Source organism: Mirounga leonina, unplaced genomic scaffold (genome assembly GCF_011800145.1).
Source record: "Mirounga leonina isolate KUSES-001 unplaced genomic scaffold, KU_Mleo_1.0 Mir_94, whole genome shotgun sequence".
Lineage (NCBI taxonomy): Eukaryota > Metazoa > Chordata > Mammalia > Carnivora > Phocidae > Mirounga > Mirounga leonina.
The window spans coordinates 55,363,043-55,387,534 of record NW_023270855.1 but is presented as its reverse complement, the minus strand read 5'-3'; the positions used below and the strand labels follow the sequence as shown (position 1 = coordinate 55,387,534).

General features: G+C 54.1%; 1 protein-coding gene across 1 annotated transcript in view; it reads left to right on the top strand.

Moving 5' to 3' along the window:
* UHRF1 (ubiquitin like with PHD and ring finger domains 1) overlaps positions 1 to 20,405 on the top strand; it is a 29,179-nt gene extending 8,774 nt beyond the window's left edge. Inside the window, exons 3-17 of the mRNA XM_034998655.1 lie at positions 1,321 to 1,584; positions 2,087 to 2,247; positions 4,216 to 4,431; positions 8,917 to 9,017; positions 9,130 to 9,316; positions 9,656 to 9,779; positions 9,875 to 9,982; positions 10,283 to 10,387; positions 11,193 to 11,299; positions 13,187 to 13,349; positions 13,436 to 13,573; positions 14,940 to 15,087; positions 15,175 to 15,329; positions 17,023 to 17,127; positions 20,043 to 20,405. Of these exons, the coding sequence (XP_034854546.1) occupies positions 1,321 to 1,584; positions 2,087 to 2,247; positions 4,216 to 4,431; positions 8,917 to 9,017; positions 9,130 to 9,316; positions 9,656 to 9,779; positions 9,875 to 9,982; positions 10,283 to 10,387; positions 11,193 to 11,299; positions 13,187 to 13,349; positions 13,436 to 13,573; positions 14,940 to 15,087; positions 15,175 to 15,329; positions 17,023 to 17,127; positions 20,043 to 20,189 (2,229 nt within the window). The 3' untranslated portion in view covers positions 20,190 to 20,405. The remainder of the gene's footprint in view (positions 1 to 1,320; positions 1,585 to 2,086; positions 2,248 to 4,215; positions 4,432 to 8,916; positions 9,018 to 9,129; positions 9,317 to 9,655; positions 9,780 to 9,874; positions 9,983 to 10,282; positions 10,388 to 11,192; positions 11,300 to 13,186; positions 13,350 to 13,435; positions 13,574 to 14,939; positions 15,088 to 15,174; positions 15,330 to 17,022; positions 17,128 to 20,042) is intronic.
* The last annotated feature ends 4,087 nt before the right edge of the window (positions 20,406 to 24,492 follow it).

The following is a 24,492-nucleotide window of genomic DNA, read 5'->3' as shown; positions in this document are numbered from 1 at the left end:
CATGACCGGGAGTGCTCCTGTCATCGAGTGTGTGGGGTCAGGGATGCTGCTTCCCCACAGTGCCCAGGATGGCCCCCTGGAGAACAGCCCGGTCCTGTATGCCCCCAGTGCTGAGGGCGGAGACCTGCCTTAGGGACATCGGGAGAGAACAAGATGCACTTGAGGGTCCTTGTTGGGTGCCATGGGACAGTTTATAGTAAGAGATAAGTCCTCGGCCTTTTGTGCCACCGGGATGCGGCTCAGATGACATAATTCCTTCGCACACCCTTGCCAGGCCACGGCCAGGGTGGCAGACCTGAGCTGTGCCAGCACACAGGATCCCGTCAGTGACTCGTGTGTGGGGGGGATTCAGAGAAAGGCATTCGTAGAGGGGCGGAGCTGGAGCCAGAGCTGGAAGGAAACCAGCGAATGTTGGGTCTGTGTCTCCTTTGGTTCATAGCGGCTAGGGTCTCTCCTCGGCACCATGAACATCGGGGCTGGATTGTTCCCTGATGTGAGCGTGTCCCGGGCACCGTGGGAGGGTGGGGAGCATCCCTGGCCCCACCCCAGTCATGACAACCAGGACGACCCAGGTGTTGTCAAGCGTCCCTGGGGAGGGCAGGGCAGGATCACCCTGGGTGAGACCCCCTGGGTCAGGGGATTCCACTGAAACCCCCCCTTCCCCCCCAGGAGTCTGTGTTCTGTAACCATCTGACCCGCTGAGGTTCTGGGATGTTGCACACATTGGAATATATACACTGATTGGGGGGGAGGGGTGACTCTCCCACGTTGGGGTCACTCTGGTTTACACCGTCTGACCCGTTGGGGATTGATTCTGGTGTCTGGTGTGAGCAGGGACTGGACTTAATTTTTTTTCTGTAAGTAATTAATGCAAAGTTTCTCTGCCTTGACACTTGCAGACGTTTTGAGCCAGGTCACCCAGTGTTCCCTGGAGGGCAGGCTTGTCCTCAGGTTGGCACCAGTGATAAAGGCGGTGTATTGTTACTGTAATAAAAGTGACAAAAGAGCGAATATTAAGAAACGCTCCCCTGACGTGTGATGGGTGTACCCAGCACGGCTGGTCATGCTGGGTGCTCACAGGACATTCTTCGGGTGACGCAGGGAATCCTCCTTCGCGAGGCTCTAAGGCCTGAAGGATGGGGGTGACCGTGTGTACCCCGCCCCCGGCAGTATTGATCTAGATCTGCTGTGATCTAGATTCTGTCCTCCATGAGGGCAGATTTGGTCCTTTGCTCGCGGCCTGTTCCTGCTGCCTGTCACCCAGAAGGCGCGCGCTAAATGGCTGGCGGGCCGGTGACCTTTGTCTTGGTGTCTCTGCAGATGGAGGACGGCCACACTCTCTTTGACTATGACGTTCGCCTGAATGACACCATCCAGCTCCTGGTCCGCCAGAGCCTTGTGCTCCCTGCCAGCAACATCAAGGAGAGGGACTCGGAACTGTCGGACACGGACTCGGGCTGCTGCCTGGGCCAGAGTGAGTCTGACAAGTCCTCGAACAGCGGTGAGGCGGCCTCGGAGGCAGATGGGAAGGCGAGCTTGGCAGATGAAGACACATGGGACGAGACAGAGCTGGGTCTGTACAAGGTGAGTCTCTCGCAGAAGGTTTGGGGTGGAGCGTGCTCCCCACGTGGCCGCTCTCTTCACCCCCAGGGCCCCAGGTAGCCTGCCTTGTGCCCCTCCATCATCACTGGCTTTCCAGTAGCCCAACTGCAGGGTCAGGCGAGCTGCCCTCCTTCCCTTGGCTGGGCCCCCTGGTCTTGCTGTGCACATCGCCAGTGGGTGGGCTCCCGAGGCTTCTCTGTGGAAACAGAGTACTCCAGCATCCCTTCGTGATCCTTGACGGCAAGTGTCGTGTCTGGGTTTTGCGGGGATCTCTCTCTGCCCTTCTCAGTGGAAGGAGAATAAGAGAATCACCAGGCCCCGACGTCAGCAGTGCCGTAGCTAGGAAATCCTATTACAGTCACTTGGGTTTGCGTCCCGATCCTGAAGCATCCAGCGCCTGAGAACCCAAGCAGTCTCTGGTCCGTGCTGCTGGTCGGACTTGTCTTCTCTGGGTTGGATGAGAGTGTTTTCTTGTTCCTGGCAGGCCAACGAGTATGTCGATGCTCGGGACACGAACATGGGAGCGTGGTTCGAGGCCCAGGTTGTCAGGGTGACGAGGAAGGCCCCGTCTCAGGACGAGCCCTGCAGCTCCACCTCTAGCTTGACAGCGGAAGAAGACGTCATTTATCATGTGAAATACGACGAGTGAGTATCACTGTCGTTGGGTGGGCTGGGGTGTTGGCTGTGTCCGTGGGACCTGGAGTTTGGCACAGGCTTGGGGATGATGATTAGGATTTAACCACCCAGAAGGCCACCGCTAGAGGACTGACGTCATGGGGACCCACCGCTAGGCTGAACCCCTCCTCAGGTCATCTAGTTGGAAATGTGCGCCCCCCCCCCCCCGTTGCCTGTCGTCTTCTGTTCATACCATGTATCGCCACTGCATGAAGCCTTTCTAGTTTGTTGTCTGTCCCTTACTGGCATGCACAAGTACTTAGCACTTAACCGTGTGCCGGGCACAGGGACTCCTTGTCTATGTGTGTAGAGGAGGTCTTGGACGGGCTCAATGGCCACCACAGGATACTACAGGCTAGGTGGCTAGATCTCACGGTTCTGGAGGCTGGAAATCCCAGATCATGGTGCTGGCGGGTTCCTGCTGAGGGCCGTCTTCCTGGCTTGCAGACTGGCTGTCTTTTCGCTGCCCTCACATGGTCTTTCTTTTGTGAGTCTGAGAGAGAGAGAGAGCGCCCTGGTGTCCCTTCCTCTTCTTGTAAGGACTCCAGTCCTATTGGATTAGAGCACCACCTCTATGACCTCGTTCAACCCTATTTACCTCACCAGAGGCCCCATCTCCAAATGTAGTCACATTAGGGGTTTGGGTTTTACCATGGGGATTTTGGGGGACACAACTCAGTCTGTAACTGAGGGCAAGCGGGCCTCGCCACTGAGAGCTCACATTCTGGGGGCTGTAGGGGCCTCTTCCCTGCCAGTTTCTGGCACCTCCTCAGCTTAGCTCTGTGGAAATTATCGGAGTAGTTGGATGAATGAGTCAGTTGGCGCAGGACTCCCAGCCTCCTGGTTGGGGTTGTGAACTGCAGCCTTGGGGCCAAATCCCGCGACCTGGATTTGTAAAGAAAGCTTTATCAAAGCCCATAGTCGCCCATTTGTTTCTGTTTCACCTGTGGCTATTTTCCTTGGTGATAGAGTTGAGGATTTAGAGACCTTCCAGCTCACAACGCATCTGACCCTTTACAGGAAAAGTTCGGCAACCCTTGTTCTTGGTGATTTCCTGGGGAAAAGGGAGTGCTCAGCCCTATGGGGAGTTGACGTAGATTAGGGATTCCTCCTCAGCGGAGGTTTAACTTTGTTGTTGAGAGAATGTTTCTTTCAGTCCAAGTATTTTATGCCTTTTTTGAGGCTGTTAGAATATTCCTGCGTATCTGGAATAATGAATTCCTATTGTATTCTAATATCCAGTAGGTTATATAAGTGGAATGAGGTGGTAGACCCCTATCCAAAAGCGCCTCCGGTACAGACCGGTGGACGCAGTGCAGGGTTTGGCCTCCACACATGTCCCATATATTTGTTCCCCAGGGCTGCAAAAACAAAGGACGTTGGATCGAGTGGCTTGTAATAACAGAAGTTTATTCTCTTGTTGTTCTGGAGGCCAGAGGTTCAAAATCAAGGGGCCGGCAGGGCGCCACTCCCCCTAAAGGCTCCCTCTTTGGCTCTTACAGCTTCTGGTGATGGCTGGCAGTCCTTGGCTTGTGGCCCCATCCCTCCATTCTTTGGCTCTGTCTTCAGGTGTTGCTCTCCATCTGTCTCATTCCCTCTTCTAAGGACTCCAGTCACTGGATTTAGGGTTCCCCCCCTGCAGTGTGACCTCATCTAAGCTTGATGACATCTGCAGAGACCCTGTTTCCATGTGAGGTACCAAGGATTAGGACTCCCAACATGTCTTTTTGGGGGACACCGTTCAACCCACAACACCTTCTGTAATTTGTGTCTTCTCGGCCTGGGTATTTTCCATACTGGGAGATGAGATCTTCGGGGTGACCAAGTAACCCGAACCCATGTTGGCACAGCCTTTTCTGCCTCGGCTTCTATCTCCCGTCAAGGGAATGAAGTTGGGTGTGACCCCGGGATCTGATAAGGATGGGGTTTTCCTCCCAGCTACCCGGAGAATGGAGTGGTCCAGATGAGTTCCCGTGACGTCCGGGCTCGTGCCCGAAACATTCTCAAGTGGCACGAGCTAGAGGTGGGCCAGGAGGTTATGCTCAACTATAACCCCGACAATCCCAAGGAGCGTGGCTTCTGGTACGATGCAGAGATCCTGCGGAAGCGTGAGACCCGGACAGTGCGGGAGCTGTACGCCAACGTCCGGCTTGGGTGAGTGGCACGCGGCCCTGAGGCTGTCCAGCCAGGGCTCCAGAGGTGAGGCCCTCAGTCCCTCACATCCCTCCACCTGGGGGACTGTCTCTGAACCCCAGGTCCCGACAGTGGGGATTTCAAGATGCTTTTTTCTCTTTTTTTGTGTTGTTCCGAATTTGGTGAATAGGTAATAATCTCAAATGTGTGAAAATCCAGAAAGTACTGAAGGAATATTCTCCCTTCTCTATCCCTTGGTCACCTAGTACTCCTTTCTGGAGACCACTCTCTTCTTGTCGCCTTCTGGGGATGTTCTGTGTGTAAGCAAGCATAAACATGTACAGAAGCAAAGCACATGTAGGATGTACTCCACATCAGGGATCAGCAAACGGCTGTCCACAGGCCAGATCCGGCCCTCTGCTTGTTGTGGCAAATAAAGTTTTATTGGCACACAGCTATGCCCATCTCTTTACTGATTATCTGTGGCTGCTTTGGTGTTACAAGGGCAGAGTCGATTAGCAGAGAGAGAGGCTGTGTGGCCCACAAAGGCGAAAATACTGCCTGGCCCATTGTAGTAGGTATTTGCCAAGCCCTGTTCTACCCTGCCTCTGTGTGTGTGTGTGTGTGTGTGTGCACGTGCGCGTGTTAAGATATATATAACAGAAAACTTAACATCTTAACCATTTCTAAGTGCACAGCTCTGGCGTGAAGCACACTCACCCTGTCCTGCAGCACCCCCACCCTCCGTCTCTAGAACTTTCCATCTCCCCACACAGAGACCCTGTCCCCATGAAGCACGGACTCCCCACCCCCTGCCCCAGCCCCGGCTCCCACCCTCTCCTCTCTGTCTCTGTGGAGGGGACTCCTCTGGGGACCTCCTGGGGGTGGGGTCCTGCGGGATGTGTCCTTCTGGGTCTGGCTCCTCTCACTGAGCCCAGTGTCCTCGGGGTCCCTCCATGTTGTGGCGGGTGTCAGGATGGCCTTTTTGTGGTCAAATAATATTCCATCATGTGTATCATGCATATATACACAAATATTTGGGCAACAGTGTCTTGAGTGCAGGCACAGCAAGTGCAAAGGTCCTGGGGCAGGGTCATAGCTGGTACATTTCTAGCAAGGAAGCCAGTGGGGTGAAGTGGAGGGACAGAAGGTGGGAGGGATCGAGACTGTGGGAGCCTCTAAGCAGCATGGTCCAGAGAGGTTTGGAACTGGTGTTCTTTCTCTAAGAGCTGGCAGCCACTGGAGCATTTGGGCACAGAAGCGACATGCTTTGACCTACAATTAAGAATTTTAGCTCTGGCAGCTGAGGGGAATGGACTGCAGGGGGCAGTGTGGGAGCAGGGACACCAGGGTGGAGACCCACACAGGCATTTAGGGGCAGGGTCCCAGGGCTCAGGCCAGGCTGCAGCTATGTTCTTGTTAACGTGTTCTTTCTTGCTTTTCTCTCATTTTCTTGTTTTCAATTTCATTGATTTCTGCTCTCCTCTTCTGTATTTTCTCCCTTCTCCTTTCTTTGGGTTGATTTTGTTCTTTTTCTAGTTTCTTGAGGTAGCAACTTAGACTGTCCATCTGAGGCATCTCCCTCCCTAACGCCTGCACTCGGTGCTATAAATTTAGTCCTCAGCACTGCCTTCATTGATCTCCATGTGAAAGTTTGCTATGTTGTATTTTTCTTTTTCTTCACCGTTATATATATATATGTATATATATATATATATATATTTTTTTTTTTTTAATTTCCTTTGAGGCTTCCTCTCTGGCTCCTGGCTTCTTTAGAAGTATTGTGTTTAATTCCCAAGTGTTTTGAGACTTCTGCATTGTTCTTCTGTTACTGATTTCTAATGTGACTTGATTATTGTTTCTTCTATGGCCCCTGGTAGGGTCTAAGTTGGTGACTATTCTGTGGTTGCTTGAGGAGAAACCAGTATATTCTGTTGGGCAGAATGTTAGCTGGTGGTGCTCCCTTCTTCGGATTCTTGCTGATTATCTGTCTGGTTCCCCATCAGGTGCTGAGGGGGTGCTGGGGTGCCCATCTTCGCTGTGAATGTGGCTTCCTCTCCTCTCCTCCTAGCCTCACAGTTGGAGGGCACGGTTGTCTGGTGCACACACACTTAGGGCAGTTATATCTTCCTGGTGGAGAGACCTTTCCATCATGTTGTGATTTCCCTAGCAGTTTCCTTGGCTCCAACGTGTGTGCGTGTATGGACACACCTGCTTTGCTTCTTCAAGTTCATGTTTGCAGGCTGTATCCTTTTCTTCCCTTTTACTTTCAACCTGTGTACTTGAATTTGAAGTGAGCTTCTTATAAGCGGCATATAACTGGGTGCGTTGTTTTTTAATCCACCCCGGCATCTTGTATTTTGATTGGCACGTTCAGACCATTCACACTAGGCGATCATTGGTAGGTTACGTCTGCCAGTTTGTCATTTGTTTTCTTTTTGTTTCCTCCGTTTCTCTTTTTCCATCTTTCCTGTGGGTTACCTAAACACATTTTGGGATTCTGTCCTGATTGTGTATTGCCTTTTGAGTGTATTGCTGTGTATAGGTTTCTTAATGGTTTCTTTGGATTTTACCGGTTGTCCCTTTTGTCAGAAACCTATCTTTACTTATGTCCCTTTGTACTCACGGAGTAGCGGATGGGGTTCGGATTTTTATTTCAGTCCTCACCTGTGACTTCAAGAACTCCTAAGGAGGATAATCTGTCGTATGTGCCCACTTTTCTGCTTTTTCTGTTTTTCTTCTGTTGCTCCTAAGATTCCTTCCTGTATCATTTCCTACCTGTTTGAGGAGCTTTCTCCCTTATCCTGTAAGGGTGTGTCTGCTGGCAATGGATTCTGTTCATTGTCCTTCACTGAAGAGCGCTACCGCCCCTGTCCTGCTGGGTGGCTCTCGAGCATGGATTCATTTCATCCATACATGCTTTACAATTCATTTATTTATCTTTTTAAGATTTTATTTATTTGAGAGAGAGCATGCACAAGTGGGGGGGAGTGGCTGGGGGAGAGGGAGAAGCAGGCTCCCCTCTGAGCAGGAAGCCCCACATGGGCTCCATCCCAGGACCCTGAGATCATGACCGGAGCTGAAGGCAGACGCTTAACCGACTGAGCCACCCAGGCGCTCCACAATTCATTTCTTTAAAGTGACTCTTTTTTAAACAGTTATGATGATGTTATCACAATGTAAAGATTAGTCATAATTTTTTTTTTAATATTTTAGTTTGTGTATTCATTTTAAGTCCTCTCTATGCCTTAGTCATAATTTCTTAACGACATACTCAGTCACTGGTTCGTCTTCCAATTACCTCACTTGTTCTTCTTAACCGTTTGTTGGGTTGGGATGAACGGAGCACGCACAGACTTCAGTGAGGTCAATCCGTATCATTTAAGCCCCTTTTATCTTCTGGCCTCCTGTCCTTTCCTCCTTCCCCCTTTCTGTACCAGGTTACTTACTGAGGAAGCCTGGTCGTGTGTCCCACAGAATCTCCGCGGCCTGGGTTTTTGCCTTCCACACCTCATGGCGCCACGTCCTCCGCGCCTCTGCCCCCGGGTTTCCTGCGAGCTGGTGGGACTGTGTGTGCCTGTGCGGCCCCGGTCTGGGGCCACGGTGACTTGTGCTGTTGAGCACTCGAAATGTGGCCAGCACGGGCCGAGGTGAACTGGAAGTGTAGCACCCACACTGGCGTCAAGGGCTTCGTGCTGGGAAAGAACGTGAAGTAGCTCGTGCGTAGTTCGGTCCTAGTCGTCACCCGTGGAGATAATACCCGTGTATGTCAGGTTACATAAAACCCAGCGTTGATTCCGTCCGTTTTTTTTGTTTTTTTAAAGATTTTATTTATTTGACAGAGAGCACAAGTAGGCAGAGCGGCAGGCAGAGGGAGAGGGAGAAGCAGGCTCCCCGCTGAGCAGGGAGCCCGAGGCGGGGCTCGATCCCAGGACCCTGGGATCATGACCTGAGCCGAAGGCAGATGTGTAACCATCTGAGCCACCCAGGTGCCCCAGATTCCATCCGTTTTTACTTCATCAGCATGGTGGTTGGAAAATGCAGAATTACACAGGTGGCATGTGTCTGGGACTCCCACTGGCTTGCCATTGGATGCTATTGATGGAGATACGGGATTGATCCCTGGTGGGGCGGGGGGGGGGGGGTGTCACTTGACCCTGGAGGAGTTTTGCATTCTGAGAGAGGGAGACTGATCAGACTTCACTTTTAGGTTTCGTGTGTTGGGCCTTGTTTAATCAGTGTTGCCTGCTGAAAGGTTAGAAATGATTCTCTCAAAAGCATCATGTACCGAAACTGTGGTTTATATGTTGTCTTTGTCTTAGTGGGACTTGAACTGGCAAGGGGAGAAGCTCAGTGCATGCGTGAGGCCCTGATAGAACTAGATAGAACCAGAGGTGTTCCTGTGCTCTGAGAAATGTGTTAGGTGACCGTGTGACCCGCTGAGGCGTCTTGGCAGGTTGGCCAGCTGGAATGTTCTAATGACTTCTAATGACTTCTGCCTCACAGGGGTGGTTCTCTCAATGACTGTCGCATCATCTTCGTGGACGAGGTGTTCAAGATTGAGCGCCCGGGCGAGGGGAGCCCCGTCGTTGAAAACCCGATGAGAAGTGAGTTCTGATTCTGCCCTTCTGACTCCCACGTCGGTTGTGGGGTGGGGGCTCCCGTCCCCGCTCTGCTCGGCCGGCCCCGCCGCAGCTGAGCCCCACCTCCCGTGTCCAGGGAAGAGTGGGCCTTCGTGCAAGCATTGCAAGGACGATGAGAGCAAGACCTGCCGGGTGTGCGCCTGTCACCTGTGTGGGGGCAAGCAGGATCCCGACAAGCAGCTCATGTGTGACGAGTGTGACATGGCCTTCCACATCTACTGCCTGCGCCCGCCCCTCAGCAGCGTCCCCAAGGAGGACGAGTGGTGAGTGGACGGGCTCCTCCTCACTGCCCGTCGAGTTTCCCCGGGGGTGTCCCGTATCCCAGCTGGATTTACCCTCATTGCTGGGAGGCGCCGTGAAATTCCCGTGGGAGAGGGACGAACGTCTGGCGTCGTAGAACGTTCTCGCTCAGCGTTGCCCACCAGGGCACACGTGGCTACCGAGCACGTCAGACGTGGCCCGTGCAACCGAGGGGCTGGACTTCCTGCTTCACATTAGTGAATTTAAACTGAAATGCTCCCCCTTGCCCGGACCGCGCCGGATGGCAGGGAGCCCAGGGAGGGGGCGGGCGTGGGCAAGAGGTGACGTCCCTGCTGTCCCAGGTATTGCCCCGAGTGTCGGAATGACGCCAGTGAGGTGGTGCTGGCAGGGGAGAAGCTGAAGGAGAGTAAGAAGAAGGCGAAGATGGCATCAGCCACGTCCTCCTCACAGCGGGACTGGGGCAAGGTGAGGCGGCCCCACGCCCCACGCCCCGCGCCCCTGCTGCCCTGCCTGCCCTGCATGCGCTCACCCTGCTCTCCCCTCTGTTTCTGGACGGACAGGGCATGGCGTGCGTGGGGCGTACCAAGGAGTGCACCATCGTCCCGTCCAACCACTACGGACCCATCCCGGGGATTCCTGTGGGCACCATGTGGAGGTTCAGAGTCCAGGTACCCCCAGACTTCCTGGGGTCTGGGGCTGGGCCGATGGGTGCTGGCCTCCCAGAGGCCCCTGCGCCTGGGTGAGGACCACCCTGGGGGCAGGTGGCAAGGCTGGACTTCAGGCCAGCTCCTTCTGAGGTGTGGCTCAGACTTGGGGTGTCTGGGGGCGAGGCTCTTGTAACAGGTGTGATGCATTCGGAAGAAAAGTCAGGCCGCTGGCTTTGAAAGTGGGAGCAAGGAGGGTGGGTTTGAGCTGCCCTGTGGCAGCCAGTCCCAAAGGTGCCGTTTATTTCCTGGTGGTTTTCGTAGGTCAGTGAGTCGGGGGTCCATCGACCTCACGTGGCGGGCATCCACGGCCGGAGCAACGATGGGGCTTACTCTCTGGTCCTGGCTGGGGGATATGAGGATGATGTGGTGAGTGTGTGGGGGGGCGGTTCCAGACTTTTAAAAAAATTGTGTATAAAATAATTTTATATGCATAAAATTTGCACTTAACTAATTCTAAGTGCATAGCTCAGTTGAGCGCACTCACACTGTTGTACGACCACCCCCACCCTCTGTCTCCAGAACTTCCCATCTCCCCACACGGGGACTCTGTCCCCACGAAGCACGGACTCCCCACCCCCTGCCCCAGCCCCGGCTCCCACCCTCTCCGTTCTGTCTGTGTGGATGGGATTCCTCTGGGGACCTCCTGGGACTGGGGTCCTGCGGGATGTGTCCTTCTGGGTCTGGCTCCTCTCACTGAGCCCAGTGTCCTCGGGGTCCCTCCACGTCGTGGCAGGTGTCAGGATGTCCTTCTGTTCTAAGGCTGGATCCTATTCCAGTGCGTGGATGGACCGCACTGTGTGTATTGTTCATCCATGGACAGTGGGGTTGTTTCTACCTTTAACTGTTGTGAATAATGCTAGTGTGAACATGGGTGTGCAAACGTCTCTTCAAGACCCTGTTTTCACTTCTTTTGGATATAGGCCCAGAAGTGGGGCTGCTGGGTCGAATGGTAATTTGTTTCTAATGTTTTGAGGAGCCTCCGTGCCGTTGGCTGTAGTGGGCTGCGCCAGCTTGCGCTCCTTCTGCTAGCACGTGGCAGCCCGGGTTCTCCTCGTTCTGTGTCGTTGACAGTTGACCTCCTGGCAGGTGTGTGCGGGGATGTTTTCACCTGAGTCTCGTCTCTCCTCTCCTGTGTGTGGAGGGCTCAGCCTGCCCTGCTTCTCTGTTTCAGGACCACGGGAACTCTTTCACGTACACGGGCAGTGGTGGTCGAGATCTGTCTGGCAACAAGCGGACTGCGGAACAGTCTTGTGACCAGAAGCTCACCAACACCAACAGGTTTGCAGAAGCAGGTTTTCTTCTTTCTTCACCAGCAGGCTTCTGCCTCGTCCTCTGGCAGCTACGCGGGGAGGGGGTTGGTTCTTTTTTGGGGTGTACATCCAGGAAGTTAGATTCCCGTTAAGAGTGTGATGGAATGTAGAGATGACGAACATCTGTTTCTTCCCTTCTGTTTGTTAAAGACTTGTGAGTCGTTCAGATGTGTTAAAGAAAACTTTTCCCCTGAAAGGCCAGATAATATTTCTGGCTTTACGGGCCACCTGGCCTTTGTTGTAACCACTCAGCTCTGCTAGCATAGCACAAAAGCGGCCTCAGAGCCCACATGAATGAATGAGCATGGCTGTGTTCCAATAAAACTTTGTTTACAAAACCAAGCAGTGGGCCAGAGATTGCTGACCCCAAACCGCAGGATGGGGAAGGACTTTGTAAGCACAAAAAGTATCATAAAGCCAAAGGGAAAAGAGAGAGATTTGATAACCTAAATATTATAAGTTATGTCAATAGAACCCATATGTAAAATGAACGGGCAGATGACTATTTGGGGGATGAGTCTGCTACAAACGTGATCTATGATGGTTATGTTCTTCTATATAAAGAGCTTTGCAAATCAATAAAAACTAATCGAGAAAAGCAAAGGACATAGAGGACATACAGGACATACAGATCATTCACAAGAACAATGCAGATCTCCAGTGGCCAGGAAAACTTGAGTTAGACTCTGGTCATCAAAGAAATACAAATTGAAGCAATGTTGAGATACTGTTTATTTCCCCTATAAAATTGGCCACAAATTCCAAAATGTTGAGAAATGCCAAGACGCAGGCTAGTGTCCCACTGTTGGTAGAAATACAGACGGGCGCCGTCTTTCTGGAAAGCTCTTTACCTCTATGTGTGAAGAGCCTTCAAAACATTCTTACCCGTGATCCTGTGAGTCGACTTTCAGAATGTGTTCAGGAGATACGGGGGCATGAAAATTCTATACGTGGTGGTATTCTATCATTATCTAAGATGGCAAGAAGAACTGAGCACGAAATAGAAAGGGGCAGGGAGCTCATGTTAGTGTACAGGGACTTGTCTAGTGGAATATTTTAATTTCTTTTATCTATTTATTTATTTATTTGAGAGAGAGAGCACATGAGATGGGGGAGGGTCAGAGGGAGAAGCAGACTCCCTGCCGAGCAGGGAGCCCGATGCGAGACTCCATCCAGGGACTCCAGGATCATGACCTGAGCTGAAGGCAGTCGCTTAACCAACTGAGCCACCCAGGCGCCCGGAATATTTTAATTTCGATAGCTGTTAAAAGCCCTCGGTCGGGAAGCACTGGCCGACGTGAGGACTGCCCCGAGCTCACATTAGGGGTACCGGGGGGCACACACCTCCGCAGTCATCCTGAAGGAGGTGCTGAGCCTGAGCCCTGGTCTGCTTGTCCCGGGCCTCTGTGGCCCTCGGGATGGCCCTGCCCAGGTTCGCACACCTCCACCCGGGGTGTGGAACTTCTTCTCGCATAATCCCGGAGCCCAGACTCTGACCTCGAGGGCTGGGCGGGGCCGTGCTCCTTCTGAAACCTCTGGAGGGGGATCCTCCCTGCCGCTTCCAGCTTCTGGTGGCCGCTGCTGGTCTCTGGTGTCCTGTGGCTTGTGGACGCGTCCCTCCAGCCTCTGCCTCCTTCACGGGGCCTTCTCCCCGTGTGTCTGTGCCTCCACTGCCCTTATAGGGACACCGCACTAGTCCCCCCCGATCTCCTCTGAACTTGACTCCCATCTGTGGTCACCCACTTTCCAAAGGTCACAGTCACAGGTTCTAGGGGTGAGAGTGGGACCCTCTCCTCTAGGGGGCGGGGGGAGGCGATCCAGCCTACACCTTGTGGGGCCCCGGCTCTGCCCACAGGGCGCTGGCTCTGAACTGCAGTGCCCCCATCAACGACCGCAAGGGGGCTGAGGCCAAGGACTGGCGGTCCGGGAAGCCGGTGCGGGTGGTGCGGAACGTGAAGGGTCGCAAGCACAGCAAGTACGCGCCCGCCGAGGGCAACCGGTACGACGGCATCTACAAGGTGAGTGGCTGGCCCTGCCCCGCCCGGCCCTTGCGGGGCGCCCTCAGGCCCCGCACGGCGCCCACCTCCACCGCGCTTCCCCATAGGTCGTGAGGTACTGGCCAGAGAAGGGCAAGTCCGGCTTCCTGGTGTGGCGCTACCTCCTGCGGAGGGACGACACTGAACCTGGCCCCTGGACGAAGGAAGGGAAGGACCGGATCAAGAAGCTGGGGCTGACCATGCAGGTGCGTCCCGGCCGGGCCTGTCGCTTCCGGCCTGGGATCCCAGCTCACCCCCCTCGGGCCCGTCCGGCGCCTCGTGCTGCACAGCCCGGGCCAGGAGCTGGCCTGCTCTGAGCCTCGTCTTCCTGCCGGTCACCGGGGGTCGTGGGAGCCTGCTTTCTTGGCCAGAAGCTCTCCGGGCTTTCTGTGATCTTAAATGATTTCCAGGCACCAAGCTGGTCGCCCCTTGCTGGCTGTAGCATTCGGATTCTTTAGCCAGTAGATCTCGGCTGTGGGCTGCTGGTGGTTGTCTTTGCACTCAGAGTTGGAGGGCGGAGAGCCAGACTTCCTTGTTAGAGCTGTGTTCAGGGAGGAGTTTGTGCGAAAGCAGCGTGGAATCCGGGATCTTCCTTTTTGCTAGGCTCCATGCCTCCTCCAAGCACGCGCAGGCAAACCCACAGAACTGGCGGGATGTGGGGAGGAATGCTCCCTCAGAGCCCTCGCTCACCTCCTCACGGCAGCTGTATGTCCCAGAGTTCACCCGGTGCGCGGCGCGCCTTTTCTGCACCATAATTACGGTGTTTCTGTTCATTATGGCAAGTCTCTTTACAGCTGATAACTCAGTGTGGGACTATTTAAGGAATCTTAATTGCTACTGAGAATCAGATAGCGCCTCCCCCAGGGGGTCATGAAGTTGTCTTTTGAACACGATGTTTGCACCATGGAGAATTTCAGAAGCTTGAGGAACCGGGGAGAAAAATAGTCATGGGACAGGATCCACCAGCATCTGGTGGGAGTATTTGTGACTTCATGTTGCTGAAGACACTTGATGGTTTCTAGATGACACACTGGAAAATCCCACATAATAGGAGGTGCCTCAGAGATGGGGTTATCATCAAATAATGCCTGCAGACTCCTCAAAATTGGGTTGGCAAGCCAAGGCCTCGGGGCCGCGTCTTTGTAAAGGAAGTTCTCTGGAGGCCCAGCCTTGCCCATCCATTCCCTTCTGGGCCCTGTCCGCTTTCGGGCTACAGCAGAGCTCTGAGGCTTGGCCCCTCGTGGGAAAGCTTGCCTGCCTCTGAATGAACGAATAAGGATAATGATTAGACTCTCTCATTGCTAGAGCTGATGGTGAGCATTTTCTGTGCATTCCCTTGTTCTCTTGTTGGGCGCAGATGGCACCCTTTGCCCTTTTATTTCTGGTATGTTTGCCGGGTAGAGGTTTATTTGCCAGAGGTCCCCTGGAGGCTGAGTCAGGAGGAGTCCAAGTTTCTGAGGCGACAGTGGGGACTGGGGAGGGACTGTCAACGAGGTGAGGGTAGAGGGCGGGGGCAGGAAGGGCGCCCGGACCCCCCCGTTGCTCCTCACGGCCGACTCCACCCTCTTGCAGTACCCAGAAGGCTACCTGGAGGCCCGGGCCAGGAAGGAAAAGGAGAAGGAGAACAGCAAGAGAGAGGCCGAGGAGCAGGAGGAGGAGATGGAAGAGGAGGGGGCCTTCACGTCCCCCAGGAAGGGCAAGCGCAAGAGCAAGTCCGCAGGTGAGTGTCTCTGCGGGCAGCCTCCCCGGGCCTCCCCGTGAGCATGTCCGGCCGCCTGCCCTCACCCCCTCTGCTCTGTCCCTGCAGGTGGCAGGGCCGGTGTTGGGTCCCCGGGAGGGACACCTAAGAAGAGCAAGGTAGAGCCCTACAGCCTCACGGCCCAGCAGAGCAGCCTCATCAAGGAGGATCAGAGCAACACTAAGCTGTGGAGTGAGATCCTGAAGTCGCTCAAAGACGGGCCGGTGAGTGCCCGCCGCCCCCACCCCTACCCGGCCTGGGTGGCCTCTCCCCTCATCTTTGTTTACGTGGTGATGTAGAAATAATTCCCTATCGTAACCGTCTCTAAGTGTGTAGCTCAGCGGCATGAAGCACACTCACCCTGTTCTGCAACCACCCCCCCCTCCGTCTCCAGAACATTCCATCTCCCCACACGGAGACTCTGTCCCCATGAAGCACGGACTCCCCACCCCCTGCCCCAGCCCTGGCTCCCACCGTCTCCTCTCTGTCTCTGTGGATGGGACTCCTCTGGGACCTCCTGGGAGTGGGGTCCTGCGGGATGTGTCCCTCTGGGTCTGGCTTCTCTCACTGAGCATGGTGTCCTCGGGGTCCCTCCATGTCGTGGGCAGGTGTCAGGGTCCTTTCCTTTCTAAGGCCAAGTGATATTCCAGCGTGTGGGTAGACCACATCGTGTTTGTCCGTGCACCTGTTGGGGGACGCTGGCTGGCTTGCACCTCTGCTGTGACCTCCCAGGCACGGGACTTCTGGGTCATAAGGTCTGTCTGTGCTCAGCTTTCTGCGGAACGGCTAAACCAGGCCTGTCTTTTTTCGATCCTCCTGCCCTGAGCAGGATGAGTGACCTAGATGGGTCGCCGCCTGCTCGGTGTCCTCTGGCCACCGCCCATACCTCCTGGGAACGGGCTGTCTGTGCCTCCCTCTGGACAGTCCCCTTGCAGTCTGCCTGTTACTCTCACGCGCTCCCCTGGGCTCTCGGTCCTGGTTACCTTGTCTCGGGGCCTTGGCCCTCACGGTCCCCTCAGCCTTGAGTACCTTCCCGCACAGTGCTCCTGCAGGGGTCCCCTGCGGCCCCTGTGGCGAATGACCACAGACCTGGTGGCTCTGAACACCGATTTCTTCTCTCAAAGTTCTGGAGGGCAGAGGCCAAAAATGAGTCTTTCGGGGCTCAGCGCAGGTGTGGGCAGGGCCGGTTCCTTCCAGAGGCTCCTAGGCTCCCCAGTTTCTGGAGGTGCTGCGTCACTGGCCCAGCATACCGTTGCAGACTGTGCCCCCATGGTCACACGGGCTTCTCTGAGGGTCAGACCTCTCTCTGTCCCTCTCACATGGTGGGCTTCCTGCGTAACTTAGGATATTGTCCCATCTCAGGGCCCTTAATCCCATCTGTGTGAAGTCCCTTGAGCCATGTGAGGTGACATGCACAAGTTCCGGGATTCAGAGGCAGCATCTTGGGGGCCATGACCTAGCCGGCCGCGTGTCCTCCACAGAGCGCTGCCTGACCGCTGGCATTCCAGGGACTCCCCCCCCCCCCCGGCCCCCTGCTGTCCTCCCCCCAGCACTGCTGTGACATTTCTGTCCCCACCTGTCTCATCTTCGGTCTCCCCCGCTGGCCTCCACCCTCCAAGTGGGCCGGGTTTCTTCTGTTTTACCCGCCGATGGGCCCCCACACCCAGGCCTCACGCAGCCGCACTTGGTACCGGTGTACTGAGGGAAGAGCCGCTGATAAGCCCACTCTCGACTCGGAGCCGGGTGTGCTCTGGGCCGCGGGTGCCCCTCGGCGTGACTCTGGGCATGGCCTGCCTCTCTGGGCTTCTGTTTTCTTGTCCTCACGTGGGGCAAGAGCTGCCTCCGGCCCCCAGGTGGGGGCGCCGGTTCTGACCCTGTCGGAGGAGGTCCGGTCCACTCTCACGCACTCTCCTCCAGTTCCAGAAGTTCCTGAGTAAGGTGGAGGAGGCGTTCCAGTGCATCTGCTGCCAGGAGCTGGTGTTTCGTCCCATCACGACTGTGTGCCAGCATAACGTGTGCAAGGTGAGAGGGGCGGCCATGGGCCGGGGGCGGGGGCTGCTCAGAGGACACTGTCCTCCCCCTCCCGTGCCCCCGCCAGGCTGCAGAGTAAAATGCAGCACCTGGGCCACCCCGCCCACCTCTCTGTGACTTTAAGGCACACTGGCCCTCCGCCTGTCCCTCCAGCAGGCCATAGCCTACCTGCCTTAGGAGTATTCTCTGGTTCTCCCTCCCCTGGAACGTTTTCTCCCAGGCTCCTAGGTGGCTGGGGATCCAGGGCAGGAGAGGATAGGTGGCAGTCTCAGCCTGAGGTCTGATTATAACAAATGTTGATTGAGCATGCTGTGGACTGGGACGGAGAGGTGTGAGGTGCTTGGCTCCTAGAGGAGCAGGAGGGAGGGTTTCCTAGCGGAGGTGACATCTCAGGTGGGCAGAATGGCGTTTGCAGAAGCCTGGACAGGCGGGCAGGGCGGAGCAGCTGGGGCCTGTAGGGGACGAGGGCTGGGAGGTGGGCCTGGAGGGTGGTCAATCAGGAGGGCTGGACTGGAAGAGAGACTGGGGGTGGGGGGGCGACATGGGGTGGCCGAGGTCTCCTCTGCAGCCGTGCTGACACTGGGGTGGGTCAGTCTCTGTGGGCAGTGAGCTCTCCCTGCCAGGATCACCCCCAGTCGTGATAGCCGCAGAGGTTCCCGACACCACCTACGTCCCCTGGAGGCAGAATTGCGTAGTTGGGCGTGCTGGTGAGCAGGAATGGCTGTTTTGCGGTGTCTTCTAGTTAGAGTCGCTCAGTAGGAACTTATGGGCAGTGCAGGCAAGCAGTTGTGGTGGAAGGGACTGTCCCTGCCTCCTGGCCACCCTTGCTCTCTGAGCTACTGGCCCCCTTTCTTGCCTTGGGGTCATCTCGGTTCAGGCTCCTGTGTTAGCTGTCCCACCAGGGGAGGGCCTCCAAGACCATCAAGCAGTGTGGCAGGTCAGGCCCTTCCCTTTCCTGTCCTCGGGCCCTGCTGCCCTGCCATGCGGTCCGCTAAGTCCCCTTGGCAGTGTGGCCCGGGAGAGAAGCCCTGCGCGCCCCAAGCAGAGGCTCAGCCCCTCCCGGTCGTGTAGCCTTGGAAAGCCACCCAGGCCCTCTGAGCCCCCGTTGCCTTGGTGCAGAGGAGCGGGGGCGACACCCTCCCGGCCAGCTTCTGGGCCAGCACGCAGGCAGAGGCGGGACAGACGGCGGGGCCGGCGGGTCAGGCCTTAGAGCTGCGGCGGGTTGTGGGGAGGCCGCTTCGGAGCGTCTCAGCAGAGCCAGTGTGGGTGCTGGGGAAGGGGCTGTGCGTTTGGTTTGTCGCTGGTCGCTGTAGGAACCGCAGCCTCTGAGCCGTCCTAGGAAAATGGCTTTGGCCTACGTATCCCAACACCTGACTTTGTTTTTACTCTATTAAAAAACTTATTGTAGTGAAATACCTACAAAGTGAAAATTGCCATCGTAACCATTTTCAGTGCATAGCTCCGCGGCATGAAGCCCACTCACTCGGTCCTGCAGCCACCCCCACCCTCCATCTCCAGAACTTTCCATCTCCCCACATGGAGACTCTGTCCCCATGAAGCACGGACTCCCCACCCCCTGCCCCAGCCCTGGCTCCTACCCTCTCCTCTGTCTCTCTGGACGGGACCCTCTGGGGACCTCCTGGGAGTGGGGTCTTGTGGGATGTGCCCTTCTGGGTCTGGCTCCTCTCACTGAGCCTGGTGTCCTCGGGGTCCCTCCACGTCATGGCAGGTGTCAGGATGTCCTCCTCGCCCCCCTTTTTTTTAAGTAGGCTCCATTCCCAGTGTGGAGCCCAATATTGGGCTTGAACTCAAAATCCTGAGATCAAGACCTGAGCTGAGACCAAGAGTCTGATGCTTAACTGACTGAACCACCCAGGCACCCTTTCCCTTTCTTTTTATGGCTGAATAACATCCAGTGCGCGGATGGACATTTGGGGCGTTTCCATCTTTTGGCTTTTGTGAATAATGCAGCAGTCCAGAACCTGATTTTTGAATGTGGACCTGAATCTTAGTTGTGTTGAGTAGAAAGAACTGCCTTCGGTCTCTGGAATCAAGGCTGTAGATGATTGAAAAAGGATTGAGGAGTTTTACAAATGGGAGCAGAAGCCACAGCCTGTGTCCAGTGGCTGGATGTGCGGTGGCATCGGCAGGCTTTCCGCCTTGTTGACCTTTACCCCCTCACCCGCTTGCCTGATGCCATCCTTCAGGTGCGTGCACATGCAGGTGGCGTCTTCCCTGTTTCTGCGAGTGGGAAGCTGGCTGTCCAGGGCTTGTCTGCCTCTTAGTTCTGTTCCCACCTGGCTTGCTTCTGCAGCTCTCATGCAGAATGGTGTATGAACCCAGAAGTCTGGCTCGGGGCCAGAGATCCTGCCTTCCTTTCGCCCTTTCTTCTCAGCACGTATTTGTTGAACGTGTGTGTGTCAGGGTCCTGTGCTCGGTGCTGGCGGGGTCAGCAAGACCTCTCCAAGTGGCAGGCAATGTCTGGCCTGCTTCACACAAGGACGTTAGTACAAGGCGATTCCAGAAGGTGGAAGGTGCTGTTTTAAGACAAGTAGGGTGAGGGCTGCTTCTGATATTCTAGGGTCATCAGGGAAGGGTCCTCTGAGGAGGTGACTTGAGCCGAGGCATGAGTGACAGGAGAGCCAGAGGACAAACCCGTTAGGTGGCATGAGCCACAAATGCCAAGGCCTGGAGGCCAGAATGGGCTTGGAGTCTTTGGGGAGCCCCAGGGAGGCCAGCCTAGAGGTAGAAAGTGAGACCGAGGGTCAGGGACCCTGTGAGAAGTTGGTGATTGTTGCTCACCCCCTGCTGGGGGATCGTGGGGTCGGTGGTTGTTGCTCACCCCGCGCCCGGGGGACATGGGTGGCTGGCTGAGACGGTGCTTCTCACTTAGCCCTCTCTTGCAGGACTGCCTGGACAGATCCTTCAGGGCCCAGGTGTTCAGCTGCCCAGCCTGCCGCTACGACCTGGGCCGGAGCTATGCCATGCAGGTGAACCAGCCGCTGCAGGCCATCCTCAACCAGCTCTTCCCCGGCTACGGCAGCGGGCGGTGATCCTCAAGCACTTCTCGCCGGCAGTTTTTAAAAAACATGTCACAGGGGTCTCTGCCCCCTTTTGTTTTTAGTGGGTTTAACTTAAACATGTAGTTTTTCCTGCACTCCCTAAACAGCCTTGTCTTCCTGGTTTTGTTTTGTTTTTTTTTAACCTATAAATTTTCAGGAGTTTGTATTATGCTCAAAGAAAGTTGGACTTCTCTGTGTTTTTATTTTGGTTTTAAAAAAAATACCAAGCCTGCAGTTTATCAGCAAAAGACAAATTTTTTCTGAAGATGGAATTAAAAACGCCTTGGCGCAAAGGCTGCTTGTGTTCCCAGCGCCAAGTTCCCAGAAGTTCCCGCCGCCGCCGAGCAACAAGGCGCCCGGCTGCCTGGAACCGTCTCTTCAAGGTGTGTGGCTTGGGCCCCCGAAGTTGAAAGCGAGCGCATCTCCCTGATGGCGTTTTGCCGCCTAAAAGCCAGCAAGGTGGTGCCTGGTGGTGGCCCGGGTGGGCCTGGCCCTGCTGTCGCCCACTGGGAAGGTGGCAAGAAGAGAAGTCCCGGCCGGCCGGTTTAAACACCTGTCCCGAAGCCATGCCCCCCAGTCCGCTTTCGTGTTGCAGTTCTGCACGCAGAGCCCTCTGCCTGGGTGCGTGGGGGGCTGCCGCCGCCACCGGACTAATCTGCGCGTGGCTGGGCGTGTGGCCAAGGGCCGGCCCACCTGCAGCACCATGGAAGCACACGTTCGAAGCCATGTTCAAGTGCCTTGGGGTCTTTCTTTTGTTGTAAACACGAGGCTCTCTTTTAGCACTGAATTGTTGAAAACGCTAGCCAGATTTTAAAACTGGGGCTAGCCAGTTCTTCCTGATACTGGGTGAGTGTTTGGGGGTGATTTCATTTCTGTGGATCCTTTCAATTGAATTGTCAGCTCACTAACTGAGAATTTTAAGAGGAATTTTTTTTTTTAAGTACTTTTTTGAATGAAATTTTTTTGTAGTTATTGTATATGTACCAAGAAAGCTATAACTTAGGGTTTGGTTGTGTTTTTGTTTTTTGTTTTTTTGTTTTCTCTTTTTTTGGTTTTGTATTTTTTTGGAATGATTTGTTGATTTTTTTTTTTCCTAACTTTACCAAAGTTTGCAGCTTTTACCTCAATAGAACAGGAATATTTTAAATCCCATAACTGCAGACAAACTGGAGCGATACTGTTTTAAAAGTTTTTCTTTTCTCCTTACTAGGTTTGTTAATGTATTAGGAAGAAACAACAAAATCCTGTGTAGGCTTTTTCTAAAAAGTTCAGTATTCTTTGTCCAGATTTTAGATTCTCAGAATAAATGCCTTTTACAGATGGTCGGGTTGTGTCTTCTGTTTGTGAGGTGTTTTGTGGTCCGCCAGCCGGGCACCTCAGTTCCTCTTCTCCAAAGCCTGGGGACACAGACCCGGCAGGCGGCATCAGTCCTGCTCGGAGGACGGGACAGGTCGAAGACAGAGTGACGGGCCGTGGCCCTAAGCGCCACTCAGGAGGCGTCAGGCTTTGACCTTAGCAGGGTCCACAAACCCGAGCCAAGGGGCCAAATCCAGCCTTCCAGCTTGGAACCAGGGGTCACTTAATGCTCGCCAAGGTGAGTGGCACTGTTCCCCATTTATATTTGGGGAAACAGACAGCCATGATCTCCATTAGGAGATGGGCCTGAATCAGCAACCAGGAGTCACATGATCCCGGAGAGGTCTCTATAGGCCTGGGGATGTTTGGGCACCAAGGGGGCGAGGGTCCTGACAACCTGAAATGCTGGCTCCGCAGAGGTCAGAGGCCAAGGAGAAGGCAGGTTTAACGGTCGACTCCAGGGAAGGGAGCAGCTACGCTCTGCAGAGGCCATTATTCACATCGACCTATTGCCTGCACCTTTTTTTTTTTTTTAAGATTTTATTTATTTATTTGAGACAGAGAGAATGAGAGAGAGAGAGAGCACATGAGAGGGGGGAGGGTCAGAGGGAGAAGCAGGCTCCCTGCCGAGCAGGGAGCCCGATGCGGGACTCGATCCAGGGACTCCAGGATCATGACCTGAGCTGAAGGCAGCCGCTTAACCAACTGAGCCACCCAGGCGCCCTTGCCTGCACCTTTTATTGATGGTTAAGTAATGATGTGGGCAGATCTGATTTGGTAACAAGGAAAAAGTTCTGTCTCTCTGGGTCCTTTCAAATGTGTCAAGTGTGCCCTTGAACGCATGCTGGGGGCAGGGTGGTGGGGGCTGCTTCGTGGGGTGGACAAGAATGTTCTAGGTCTGCTGATGGCTGCACACATACGGGGATGTACCGAAATGCTTTGAGTTGTACACTTCTTGAGTGGGTCAGTTGTACGGTAGATGAATTATGTCTCAAAGAAATGTCAAGTGTGAGTGTGAAATAAAAACAGGAATGATGCCCAGCTGTGAGGAGCAGAGGAAATGCCACGAACGTCCCCAGGCGGGCCCTACCCCGGGAACGGAACACATGGGGGTGGGTTCCTTGTTGAGATTGTGGGCTTTTTGGATGTTTCTCTCATTTGGAAAGTTAAGAACAATGTCATTGTTAAAAATTAGCAAAACTCAGACCTGGAATTGCTATGCAAAAAAATCACAATATTAGGCATGTTTGTTTCCTGGTAGGGTTGGGTTGGGTTTGGTTTTTATTGTTCTATAACAGCTTTATTGAAATGCACTTCACATTGCCCTAAAGTTCACCCATTTAAAGCGTACAGTTAACTGGTTTTTAGTACGTTCAGAGTTGAGCAACCATCGCCTCTAGTTACAGAACATTCTCATTACTGTAGAAAGAAACCCCGTCACCATCAGCAGTCCTCCCCCACCCGTACCCCCAGGCCCCGCACCTTCAAGCCCCCTTCCTGTCCATGGATGAGCCTGTTCTGGACGTTTCATGCACACGGAATCACACAGTGTGGCCTTCCGTGTCTGGTTCCCTCCCTGAGCTTGTCCATGTTTTACTCCTTTAAAGGCTGAATAATATTCCATTATATGGGTTAACCACCTTTTTATTTATTTCTTTTAAAGATTTTACTTATTTGAGAGCGCAGGAGCAGAGCAGGGAGGAGCAGATGGAGAGGGAGAAGGAGACTTCCCGCTGAGCAGGGAGCCCAATGCGGGGCTCGATCCCAGGGTCCTGGGATCGTGACCCGAGCCAAAGGCAGACGCGCAGCTGACTGAGCCACCCAGGCACTCCTGGATTAACCACCTTTTTAAACCCACCTCGTTGACTTTTTAATGTAAAGTGTGTTCCTTCTTTTCCTCCACTCCAGGTTATAAAATCGGTTCACATCGTCAGGCTTTATTTACACTTGCTGTGCACCTGTATGTATGGGTACCACAGTGTTCGACCTCAACAGAGCCCTCCAATATAGTTTTGACTCCTAGCCATCTTGCAGTTGAGACACAGGGAGGTTAAGTGACTTACCCAAAGACGTGGCAAAGCCAGGGCACATACATAGGTGTATATGAATTTAAACACAAAGTGAGGACAGTGCTGTATATTATACTGCCTTATCCCGGTTTTCTATTCATTTCAGTTCATTTTATAAGTGACCACCTTGTCTAGCACCTTAGTAAACAAACGTGAGCTGTGGTCTGGTGTGTGCATGTTTGTGTGTTTGTGTTCAAAAATGGGAAACCTACTACATGTATGTCTAGTGATGCATACTTAAAGCGAAATGGAATGTCAGAATTCCTCCTCCTGGGGAGCCTGGGGGGCTCAGTTGGTTGAGCAAGACTCTTGGTTTCGGCTCAGGTCGTGAGAGTGAGCCCCGCGTTGGGCTCGGCGTGGAGTCTGCGTGAGAGATTCTCTCTCCCCCTCTGCCCCTCCTGCCATTCATTCTCCACCCCCCCCCCCAATAAACCAATAAATAAAATCTTAAAGTGAGCCGGCCCTGGGCTGCTCGAGGCTTGTTCAGGGAGAGGTACAGCAAGGCTCCCAGTCCCAGCCTTTCATGAGATTCGCACCTGTCTGCAAAGACCTGAAGAAAACCCAGGTGATTTATCCCCCGGAGAATTTGCCCATTTGAGAATTCTGTGTCCTTCCTACTTCGCATAGGACCCTTTTTTTTAATTAAATGGCAGCGCTTGTACTTTTTTCCCCTAACAATCTTATTATGCAAACTTTCAAACAGAAAAGTTGAATTGTATGGTGAACCCTCAAATACACCCTCTGTCTGGATTCTTGTACAATTGTTAATGTTCAATTTTTACATAATAGACGGCATTAAAAAAAAGTCTCCCCAGACAAAATAAGTTGACAACCTATTTAGGTGCTCCAATTAAAAAATTTTTTTATTT